We start from the raw sequence: 13033 nt of genomic DNA on the forward strand, positions 1-13033 counted from the left end.
TCTTTAAGAACATGCTAAATATCAAGGAATGAAAATATAAGCCACAGAGTGAGAAAAATATTCACAAATTATATAATAAATAAAAAACTGTTATTAAGAATGCATATAGATATATATGAATGAATATATGTGTGTGTGTGTGTGTGTGTTTAAAAGAACGATCATACAAAATGCTGGTGAGGATAGGGAGGAAAGGGAACTCTCATAGACTACTGGAGGGAACGTAAAATGGTGCAACCACTTTGAAAAACAGTTCCTTGAAACATTAAACATGTAATTACCATATGATTCAGCCATTCTACTCCTAGGCACTTACTCAAGAAAAATGAAATCATATGTCCATACAAGGATTCATAGATGAATGTTCATAGCATATTTATTCATAATAGCCCCAAACTAGAAACAAGCCAAGTGTCCATCAACAGGTGAATGAATAAACAGATTGTGGTATATCTACATGATACTGCAGGAGCAACTAAAAGAAATAAACAACTGATACATACAAACACATGACTGTATCTCAAAATAATTATGTTCAGTGAAAGAAGCCAGAAAAATAAGAATCCATACCCTATGATTGCATTTATGTAAAATTATGGAAAACGCAAACTCATCTATAGTAACAGAAAGCAGCTAGCTCAATAATTGCCTGGCAACTGGGGGGAGTAAGGATGAAAGGGAAGGAAATCTTACCAAAGACAACAAGGAAATTTGTAGGGATTAGGGATATGATTACTATGCACTAATGAAATTTGTGCAATTTGTGATTTGTCAATTATACATCAGTAAAGCTACAGCAACAGGCAAAAAAAGAACACAGCAAACAAAAGAAAGGGAATACAAGCAGTTTCAGAATCAAAAGTTTAAATTTGGAGTTCCCACTGTGGCTCATCAGGTTAAGAACCTGACATAGTGTCCTGGAGGAGTGTCCGTAGTAGGTGTCGGGCATGCAGTTTTAATATAAATGCTGACTATTCTAATGGAAAATAGAGAGTTTAACCATTAAACTATCGTGTGGCCTAGAAGACCTTTTAAAATATTGACTAATTTCTGAGTCTTTGAATTCACTTGTAAGACTTCTAGAGGGATTATAAGAAAAATGAGGAGTTCCCATTGTGGCTGAGGGTTAAGAACCTAATGTAGTATGAATGAGAATGTGGGTTCAATCCCTGGCCTCACTCAGTGGGTAAAAGATCTGGCATTGCTGAGCTGCAGTGTAGGTCACAGATGTGACTCAGATCTGGTGTTGCCATGGCTGTGGCATAGGCTGGCAGCTGTAGCTCCAATTGGACCCCTAACCTGGGAACGTCTGTGTGCCGCAGGTGCAACCGTTAAAAAAAAAAAAAAGTTTACATCTGAAAGAAATTTAACAAATCAACCCATCTACTTATTCATTTTGTGAGTGAGGCATTTGAGATCTACACAATGGTTACCCAATAGATAGACTAATCAGAGATACCAAAAGAACAAAAATGCTCAGGGCTTCTAGGCATCTTAATCCTTCCATAGACTCAGAAATGTCAAATGACTTGACTGTTCTCATAGAAGGTGGCAGAGCAACAACTCGTGTCTTTAAACTCTCATCTCAGGGCTTTATTTCTTAGAATAGGTTCACAGGGCTGGAAAAGAAATCCATACCAGAAGAATTAGCAGTCACATGACTTGATAACCCAAAATCAGAAAGCAAAAGGAATTTTGCAAGTCAACATATTTGCATCACACTTGCTAAAAGCACCCCTGCACAAACTACAGGTCAAGCAAAATTCCACTGGTGTTAAAGGTGCCACATCCATTCCCAATTTCCAAAGTCATATTTTACGAAACTAGGACAACAATACTTCTGCCATATTCTATTGGCCAATCAATCATAATCCACGAGGATTCAAAGGGAAGAGACACAGACCTCCAGCCTTTAAAAGGAAGGAGTATCAGAAATTCAGAGGCTGTATTATAAAACCTTTACACCAAGGTGTCACATAATCACTACAGTTAGAATTACCTGAACACTTTTGTCAGTTTCTCTGATAAGAGAGTGAAGGGATTAGTGTCTTCACTTTGACCACAACCTCCGTATTATGAACAGGACCATTTTCTGCTGGCGTGGGTGAACTTGGTATCCAGATTGTTTTCCCATGTTACAAATAGAAATGATAATATTCCATTTTTAAATAACTGGACACAAGCAACCTAAAAGCAGGTGACATAGACTTGATACAATAGGGAGTCACAGAACAAAATTCTAGACCTAGTGCATATTCTGAAGATGTTAGGCCCTTCAGTTTTGTTCCTTCCAGGACACTTTCAGCCAGATGTATACCTTGCACACGCCCTTCACTTACCCCACACATTATGTCTAATAGCCCTTATAGTCATCAGTGAACTCTCTGGTGCAGATTTAAATAGCAACATATAAAGTGCTTTGGGTCTGCATACTGAGCAGAGAAGTGTAGGGGTCGTAGTATTGTAAAAAAAGTTGGCTTGTACTGGCTGTGAGCCTACTGTGTATATCTCTTCCCAACTCTGCATTCTGCGACCTCACACTGGTAGCTTGAAACTGGTCATGGTGGGAATATTTACACAACAGAAATTAACAGACACTACATCAGGACTTTGCTCCTCTCCAGCACATGACTATAACTGACCACTCCTATGGTATGAATTAGTTAACTTACATCACACTATTTATATAGGAGTATTTGAAAGTAACTTAGTAATAACATGATAATCAAATATTAGTTTCTTAAATAAATTTTTTCATACAGTTCTTATATACAAATAAATGTGTATGTGTGTGTGTGAGAGAGAGAGTGTGTGTGTTTGTGTGTGCGTGTTTGAATGATGAGTTTTTTGTACAATCTTACCAGCTCATTATAATGTGACATTTTCGGTGATATCATTGAGCAGAATATAAAAATGGAGTAGAATAGTAATTGATCAGCAGGGCTAAATTAGATGATTATATAAGAGCTTTTCTAAGATTATCCACTTATATTTAAGACTGATATAAAATAAAATGACAGGTATTAATCTAATTTAATTTTATTTTCATTGAAAATTCTGATCTCCTAATCTGAGGCATGACCCTTTTTTTTTTTTTGTCTTTTGTCTTTTTTTTGGGGGGGGGGGCGAACCTGTGGCATATGGAGTTTCCCAGGCTAGGGGTCTTATTGGAGCTAGAGATGCTGGCCTACACCACAGCCACAGCCACGCCAGATCCGAGCCGTGTCTGTGACCTACATCACAGCTCGTGGCAACGCCAGATCCTTAACCCACTGAGCAAGGCCAGGGATCGAACCCACAACCTCATGGTTCCTAGTCAGATTCATTTCCACTGTACCACGACAGGAACTCCCCATAGCCCCAAATTTTATGTCCAATATGATAGGAAAGACCAGAGTTGAAGTCTCAACTTAGCACATATCAGCTGTGTGACATCAGACAAATCATTTCTGAGTTTTTCTTTCCTCATCTGTAAAACTGGGGTGATAAAAATGAGACTGTACATGTGAAAGCGTCTGCAATTGGCAAAAAGCTACAAAATACTGGCAGTCATTACTCAAGTGCCTCACAAAGAACTAGCCGCTATGGAGTTCCCATCGTGCCTCAGTGGTTAAAGAATCCGACTAGGAACCATGAGGTTGCGGGTTCTATCCCTGGCCTCGATCAGTGGGTTAAGGATCTGGTGTGGCCGTGAGCTGTGGTGTAGGTCACAGATGCAGCTCAGATCCCGTGCTGCTGTGGCCCTGGCGTAGGCCGGTGGCTACAGCTCCAGTTCAACCCCTAGCCTGGAAACCTCCATATGCTGCGGGTGTGGCCCTAGAAAAGATAAAAAAAAATAAATAAATAAAGGGGGGAACTAGCTGCTTAAAAGTTAGGGTTTAGCTAGGAATACACTGTTCTTTCCTTAATGAGAAATAATAAATAAAGCAATTAAATATCTTTAAAATAATTTATATGTCAAAAAACCAAGCCTACTAAAATTAGCTTCTCCAGGTTCTCAGAGATTACAAACAAAGCCTGATCACAAAACTGTCACCAGGCACATTCACTTGGATACACTGAACATCATTATTTTCTTGGGTACACATGGGGTCCTCTAGCTGAGCCTCACTGCCTGCAGAACTGGCTCAGGCCGCACAGTCCATTACCTGCCACCAGTCTAGGATTGTAGTGTATCTGCAGTGAACTTCATCTTCACATTTTTCTTCCCTTTCACTTCTTTATTATAAAACCTCTTGCCCACCTCATCCCCCTAGTCCCACAGACACATATATTGAGGGGAAAAAAAGACCCTGAAATATCTGTGCTTAATTCAGTCTTCATTTTTCACTAAACGCTCCTTCACCCCATCATTTCTAATAGGTGCTGGGACTTTATATGTATTATCACATTTAACCCTCTTCCAAATATTCCCCTTTTAAAGGTTAAAAAAAAAAAAGACAACTAATTGAACTTCAGAAAGTTTAGAGATTTGCCCAAGATTCACAAAGCTCAGAGGTAGCACTGCCAGGTTTTTAATCCAGATCTGTCGGGTTTCAAAGACCATTCTCATTTTTTTCTTCTAAAAATCCCTCTAGAAGTCTTACAAGGGAATTCAAAGACTCAGAAATCAGACAATATTTTAAAAGTTCTTCTAGGCCATACAATAGTTTGATAGTTAAACTCTCTATTTTCCATTGGAATAGTCAGCATTTGGATTAAAACTGCATACCTGATACCTAACTAATATGGACCCTTGCTAAGAGCATGCCTTTCAACTTTGAACTCCTAGTGAGTATCTCAGTGCCTGGCAAAGGAGGTGTTTAATAAATATTTGTTTTTTAATGAAAGAATGGTTCCAAGCGGCTGAACACCTGTGCCCAAATGAACACCTCCAGTGACCGGGAAGTCAGTGTTGCCACGGGAATTCACCGCCTTCAAGATCCCCTCATGTCAAATTACTTGCGTGAAGTACTAAAAAGAAAAGAAAGGAAAACATAAAACATGAAGGAGAGGTTCCCAGGAATCAATTTAACTACATGAAATAGACTACTTCTTAAGGAGATGCAGTGGCCAGGAAACTGAGCAAAGACAGACATCTTGCCTTCTTCACAGTTACCCCAAGCAAAGCATATTGCCCCCTATAACAAAGGGACATCTTATCAATGAGTTTAAAAAGCGCTTCAGAAGAATCCACCATCATTAGTAAAAGTAGTGCTTTGATTCAACAGTCTGCTTACCAAAAACAAATCAAAGTTAACCAAGAAAAACACAAGGTAGATTTGGAAGCAATGAAACGATAATGTTTATATGCCATAAAACAACAAGGATAACGCTTGGATTTCTGGCTTGACTAACTAGGTAGACAGTGGTACCATTTACTGAGATGGGTGTAGGGTAAAACAGGAAGAGGCTGGAGAAACCCAAAAGTTCCATTACGAATATGTCAAGTTTGAGACGTCAGTTAGTCTTCCAGGTGTATATCTGTTAATATTTGTTAAATCAGTAAGTGCAGTTCTGCTTCCAAAAGACTGTCACTGTCATCCAAACAAAAAAAGTTGATAATTTATACTTGTTTTTTTAAGTCCAAATACCCATAATATTTGAATTTCAGGTACTCTGACAGACTGACAGGGAGATTTCTTCAGGTAGAGTATAACCCGAACAGTTCTAGGTTTCCTGAGTCTAAAAGCTCTTTCTTACTAAATTTCAGTTTGAAGTTAACGTGGTTTGCAAAAAAGAACACACTCTACTCTTTTATATTTGTTTAAAAAAAAAACAAAACAAAACTCTGAGTGTGTGTATGTGTGTGTGTGTGTAAAACTTATTATAATGGCTTCATTTAACAAAATCCTTACTGAGGACCTACTATGTGCTGCTCCCTCAGTCCAAGCTACCGTAATTTCTCACATACACCACAGCAGTGGTTTCTCTACTTATATGCCTATGCCCTTCTAGTTCATTCTCCTCACCTCACAAACACTAGGTGGTCTTTTTAAATTCCAAGATTATCATGATTTGGACACACTTGCTTCACGTGTTTGCCTCACTCACCTAACCCTCAAACTTTGGAGTGTTTTTGCTTTTTGCTTTTTGTTTTTTTGTTTCTGTCTTTTTGCCTTTTCTAGGGCCGCTCTCTACAGCATATGGAGGTTCCCGGGTTAGGGGTTGAATCGGAGCTGTAGCCAACGGCCTACACCAGAGCCACAGCAACATGGGATCCAAGCAGCGTCTGCAACCTACACCACAGCTCAAGGCAACACTGAATCATTAACCCACTGAGCAAGGCCAGGGACCGAACCCACAACTTCATGGTTCCTAGTCGGATTCGTTAACCACTGCGCCATGACGGGAACTCCTAGAGTGTTTTAATACAAATTCCAGACATCATTATTTCACACCTGTACATTTAATTATGCATTTCTTAAAAACTGCATGGAGTTTTAAACATAATTACAATGCTATTATTCTTTCTTCCCAATTAACAATAATTCCACGGCATCTTCTAGTACCTAGCCCCTATTCAAATTTTGCCACTTGTTTAAGCGATGTCTGGTTACCACCGGCTTGTTTGAATCAAGGGACAGACAAGGTCTGCAAATTACCCTGTGTTGTATCTCTTAGGTCTCTTAACTGTTGAATACTCTTTTTAATTTATTTTTCCATACTACTGACTTATTGCAGGAACTGGGTCAACTGACCTACAGAATGTCTTAGGAACAATGCAGTTTTGTGAATTTGCCTGTTTGCTTCCAATAACCTAGGCTCTTAAATGATCTATACTGCCTTAGAAAAGGACAGATACTCTACAAAATAATCATTTTCGAGTTCACCAGTGAGCCAAGGTGACGAGGTAATCACAGAAACTGAATCCAAAGGGTAAAGGGCTGCTCAAAGGAAACATAGGACACTCGATGTTCCGCCTTGGAGGAAGGATAGGAGAAGGAGAAGGAGGCAGCCACAGGAATGGGTAAGAAGACTACAACTGAAATTTTAACACACTCTTAAAGCACACAGTGGACTCGTGTGTAGGTGTTGAATCCCTGGAAGCCACAGGCACCAGGAAGTCTATACCACTCACCAGTTACTCTCCACAGCCTTCACTGGATATTCACAAGAAAGACTAGGAGCAGGTAAGAAACTGGAAAACTTCTCTTGGTGGCACAGGTGTGCAGGGTCTGCTAAAGTCTGAAAGTAGAACAGGAGCAACTATAGAATCTAATCTCACGCTGGGTTCTGCATGAGTACAGGATGGTGAGCAGCTGCCACTGCCCACAGCCCAGAATCTTCTTGATAGGAAGCAAAAATCTGTCTGCTGCTGGGGTAGTCAAAAGAACCCACTCATATCCTAGATATGACTGTGCCCTTACATGATGTAAAATGCATCGCATCCTAAGGAAGAGTCAGGAAAGACTGCCATGTCCCTATTCCCAGGCAAAAGTCAGCTGCTTCTGAATGAAAGGTAGGAGACTTGCTTATGCCCAAGCCTCTACACTGATACAAAGCAGAGTTCTGCTACTGTTCAAGGAGGAGTAGGAAACTCATTAAAAGGCAAAGTTTACCTGCACAGGGAGAGGTGGGAGGGAGAAGTGCAAGAAAGCTACCTAAACTGAAGAGGAGGCAAAGATGGCTGGCTTGTCACAGAAGAGGAATAGGAGTGATCAAAAAGCCTGGCATGTGAGGCTCTGGAGTACAACATCTACCTAAGACTGAGGCTAGAGCACAAGAAATGAAAACCTGCAGTCCCAGCAATAGCCTTGCACAGAGTAATAAGCAACAGAGGCCCAAGGCTAGGAGAATAATGAGGTGAGAAATACCCTCTGTGGCAAAAGCACTTAGGGATTGCTAAAAACTGAAGATGGAGAAGAAACATCGAGAAAATCCCTCTAATACTCCAGGCCTCACACTGAGAACAAGGTAGCAGTAGTTTACCACTGGAGGAATTTGATGCCTAGAGTTCACCAAAGTTAACCACAACAAAGCAACAAGAGCAAATCCCCAGCTCATTTATTGATTGGATGGCTTCAACTCTCCAAAGAATCATGAGGTAATAGAAAAAAAAAAAAAGCATGCCTAGTTCTGGGCATAAACATTATTTAGCCTAGTGTCCAATGTTCTTTTATACACATTATCTGGCATGTAAACAAAATTATGATAAACATAAAAAGTAAGGACAAAACAACTCATTGTCAAGAGATAAAACAGACTCGGGATTTGGCCTAGATGTTAAAACTCACAAGGACTTTAAAATAACCATAATAAGTTAAAAGATTCAGTGGAAAAAGTGTAATACATGAACGAAGCGATGGAGAACATAAACAAAAAGATGTGTGTATTTCCTAGGGGTTCCTTAACAAATTGCCACAAATTGGGTGGCTTAAAACAAGATAAAATGATTCTTTCACAGTTCTGGAGGCCTAAAAGCTGAAATCAAAGTAGCAACAGGGGCACACTACCTCTGGAGGCTCTAGGGAAGAAATTTGCTCTGCTGCTTCTGTCTCCTGGTGGCCATCAGCATTCCTTGGCTTCCTTGGCTTGTAACCACGTAACTCTAACCTCTGCCTCCATCTTCACACTGTATTTTCCTCTATGTGTCTGTCTTATGTTTCTTAATAAGATACTCATAGCTGGATTTAGGGCCCACTCGAGTATTCCAGGATCTCATCTCAAGACTCTTAATTACATCTGCAAATAAGATTTTCTGAAATAAGATAACATTCACAGGCTCTAGGGATTTGGACATTGACGTATCATGGGTGTCTGGGGGAGGGGTGGGGTTGCACCATTTGACCCACTAAAGATAAAAATCATAAAAGAGAGTAAAGTTGTATAGTCAGCAAAATAATGAATTCCCCCTCCGCGCTGCCCCAAGATGTCCACTTCCTAATAACCTGAACCTGTGACTATGTTCCCTTACCTAGAGACGTCACAGGACATAATAAATTAAGGATAGTGAGATGGGGCTATGTGATACTGGATTATCCAGATGGGCCCAATGTAATCACAAGTCGTCTTCTAAGTCAAAGAGAAAAGTAAGAGGTTAGAGAGATTTGAAGATGCTATGCTGCTAGTTTTGAAGATTCAGGAAGGGACCACAAGTCAAGGAATGAAGGCAGTTTCTAGCTGGAAAAAGCAAGGGAATGGATTCTCCTCCACAGCCTTCAGAAAGAAAACAGCCTACTGACACCTTGATTTTAGCAAAGTGAGACCATTTTGGACTTCTGACCTCCAGAACTTTAATATAATAAAGTTTGTAGTTGTAAGCCACAGTTTATGATAATTTGGTACAGCACAAATAGGAAATTAATACAGATGGAAATACTAAACATACCTTTTTTCCTTTGACAGGTTTATATGCAGACTGGACAGAGCAGAGGAAATAATCAATGAACCCGAAGATAGAAACTATCCAAAATGTTATATTTGGAATGGATGGGCAATAGGGCCCCACTGTACAGCACAGGGAACCATGTGTGATTGGGTCATTTTGTTGCACAAAAGAAACTGAAGAAATGCTGTAAATCAATCATACGTTAATTAAAAAAAATAAAAGAATAAGAAACTATCCAAAATGAAAGACAAGGGAGAAAATGAGAGAACAAGAATAGATTACTTAAAAAAATTATCTAAACATTTGGTTTGGAAGAAACCAAACAGTTTAACATAGATGGAACTGTATTCCTAGAATAAGAAGAGAGAACAGAAGAAACATGTGAGGAGGTAATGGTCAAGAATTCTCTGAAATTAATAAAAGGCAAAAACAAAATGAAAAAAAAAAATAAAGAATCCCAGGAAACCCTAAACAAGAGAAATAGAATTTTTTTAAAAACCCAAAGCTATAAAAAAATTTGTAGTCAAAGTGTTGAAATTCAAAGATAAAGAGAAAAATCTTGAAGCAGAGAAAAAGAAAAGAATCATTACTTTCAGAGGAAGAATTACAGCAGCACAATTTCTGTTTATATAATCCAGGGGATAATAAGACACCTTTAAAGTAATGAAAGCAACAAAATTGTCAAGTTACAATTATATACTCAGCAAAAATATATCTCCAAAATAAAGGTGAAATAAAGAATTTCTCAAACAAAAGCTGAGAGAATTCATTGCTTTCAGACTTGCATTACAAGAAATATTAAAAGACGCTTTTCAGGCAGAAGAAATATGATACTAAAAGACAGAAAATTGAATCCTTATAAAAGAATAAAGAGCACCAAAAATGGTAAAAATTAGTAATATAAAAGACATTTTTCTTATTTTGAAATTCTTTAAAATATAATTGGCTCCCTAAAGCTATGATAGTATTAATACATTTATGGGGCTGATAATATATGCAAAAGGAAAAAGCTCTAAGAAAAGTACAAAGATCAAAAGAAAGAAAATGAAAGTGTATTTGGTAAGGTCTGTACTCCATACGTGAAGTGATATTTTGGAAGTAGACTGTGGTAAGTCAAAGATGTTCATTTTAAATCCTAGCACAACCACTAAATAAGCTGATTGTGAAAATAAATGAAATAATAAAAAATATTCAATTCAAAGTAGACACTAAAGAGGAATCCAGGAACAATGAGTCAATGAAACAAGTAGAAGACATGTAGCAGTTGGTATATTTAAACTCAACCATGTCAAGAATTACATTACATATAATTGAAATTAACAGTCCAATTAAAAGACTGATACTGTAGGGTTGGATTAGAAAGTGAGACCCAACTATATGTTTTCCACAATAAATTTGCTTTAAATATAAAGACATAGATACATAAAAATTAAAAGGATAGAAAAATCATACCATTAATCAAAGAAGACTGGAGTGTGTATATTTATATCAGATAAGGTAGATCTTGGAATAAGCTATACCAACACACTAAAGATGCCACATAATGATAAAAGGATCAACGCATCAAAAGGAAAGAATAATTCTACATGTATATGTACCTTACAATATACCTTCAAAATACATAAAGCAAAAACTTTATAATTAAAATGAAAAATTGAGATATACGCAATATAGTTGCAAACGTCAACACTTCGCTCCCAGTAACTGACAGAGCAAGTAGACACAAAAATCACTTAATCATATAGAAGCCCTGAGTAGCACTATAAACTAAAATGACTTGAAAATTATAGAGCATTTCATCTAACAAAAGCAGAATACATATACTCTGTATATATATGAAACATTCACCAAGATATACTGTATTCTGAGACACAGAACAAAATAAAATGATTAGAGAATGAATGTTCTCTAAACACTAAAAATGAAACTAGAAATTAATAAAAGAAAGGGATCTGAACATCCTCAAATTTGGAAATTAAACAACACACTTCTAAATAATCTACAAGTCAAAAAGAAAGTAAAATAATAGATTAGAAAATATTTTGAACTAAATAAAAAAGAAAATACAACATATTAAAATTTGGGGAACATGATGCTCAGATGAACTCTCAAATCTCAAAAATAAGAAAATAACATCTATACACATAATTTAAAAATAGGCAAGTCAGGAGTTCCCGTCGTGGCGCAGTGGTTAACGAATCCGACTAGGAACCATGAGGTTGCGGGTTCGGTCCCTGCCCTTGCTCAGTGGGTTAAGGATCCGGCGTTGCCGTGAGCTGTGGTGTAGGTTGCAGACGCGGCTCGGATCCCGCGTTGCTGTGGCTCTGGCGTAGGCCAGTGGCTACAGCTCCGACTGGACCCCTAGCCGGGGAATCTCCATATGCCGCAGGAGCGGCCCAAGAAATAGCAAAAAGACAAATAAATAAATAAATAAGTAAATAAATAAATAAATAAAAATAGGCAAGTCATGGAGTTCCCATCATGGCGCAGTGGAAACGAATCTGACTAGGAACCATGAAGTTGTGGGTTCGATCCCTGGCCTGGCTCAGTGGGTTAAGGATCCAGCATTGCCGTGAGCTGTGATGTAGGCTGCAGACCCGGCTTGGATCCTGCATTGCTGTGGCTGTGGCACAGGCAGGCGGCTACAGCTCCAATTAGACCCCTAGCCTGGGAACCTCCATATGCCGTGGGTGTAGCCCTAAAAAAAAAAAAAAAAAAAAAAAAAAAAAAAAAAAAAAAGGCAAGTCAAAAAATTTGCACCAAAGAAGAAATTTCAGTGAAAAATAATCACTTGACAATTTTTTTCAATATTATCAGTCATTCGGAAAATACAAATTAGATCTACAATGAGATATCATTTATATCTATAAATATGGCTAAAATTTTTTTAATGAATAAACAGATAAATAATTGGGGTGATAGAAATATTTTATATCTTGATTGTGGTGTGGAAACATAACTGCATTGTTTTTCAAAATTCATAGAACTGTACACCTAAAAGGTGAAATTTAGTGTATGTACCTCAAAAAAACCTGACTTAAAAAATAAAAAGCATTGTGCTAAGTGAAAAAGCTAGACTGAAAAGAATTCATACTATATGAGTCCATTATATGATATTCTAAAAAAGTCGAACTATGGAGACAGAAGACAGATCAGTTGTTGTCAGGGGCTTGGTGTGAAGAGATTAGCTGCAAAGGACCATGAAAGAACTTCCTGTAGTGATGGAACTATTCTATATTTTCACTGTGGTTGAGGTTACATGATTGCATATATTTGACAAAACACATCAAATGTACACTCAACAAGGCTGAATTTTAATTTATATAAATTACACCTCCACAACGAGTGAAGGGGTGAATGCCACACAACTCATTTTATTGATTCAATAATCATCTTTAACATCTTAGGATGTGCAAAAACACTGTGCTAGGGATATAGAGAATCATAGGGAATAAGGAAGATTTACCTGCAGAAGTGTCTACTGGGAAGTGCTCCTGAGAGTACACCCTGTGAAGGAGCAAAGGAAACAAGATTGGTCAGAGGGCCATATAGTTCCAAAAAAGGCCTCTGCCAATCCCAAGGGGAGTTCTGGGGTGGACCTGCAGAGTGGTTCCAATTGAAGCAAAGGTGTTGGGCCTCTGTACCCCTGCACAAGCAAGTCTTTAAATGGAAGCTGCCCCAAGGAGAAGGCGTGGTCCTGGGTGAGGGCAGTTTCCAAGGAGG

General features: G+C 38.3%; 1 protein-coding gene across 1 annotated transcript in view; it reads left to right on the forward strand.

Moving 5' to 3' along the window:
* Positions 1-10065, forward strand: part of IGF1 (insulin like growth factor 1) — a 147227-nt gene extending 137162 nt beyond the window's left edge. The window contains exon 4 of the mRNA XM_021091140.1: positions 9328-10065. Coding sequence (XP_020946799.1) covers positions 9328-9369 — 42 coding nt within the window. The 3' untranslated portion in view covers positions 9370-10065. The remainder of the gene's footprint in view (positions 1-9327) is intronic.

The sequence above is a fragment of the Sus scrofa genome, chromosome 5, assembly GCF_000003025.6.
Source record: "Sus scrofa isolate TJ Tabasco breed Duroc chromosome 5, Sscrofa11.1, whole genome shotgun sequence".
NCBI classification, from domain to species: domain Eukaryota; kingdom Metazoa; phylum Chordata; class Mammalia; order Artiodactyla; family Suidae; genus Sus; species Sus scrofa.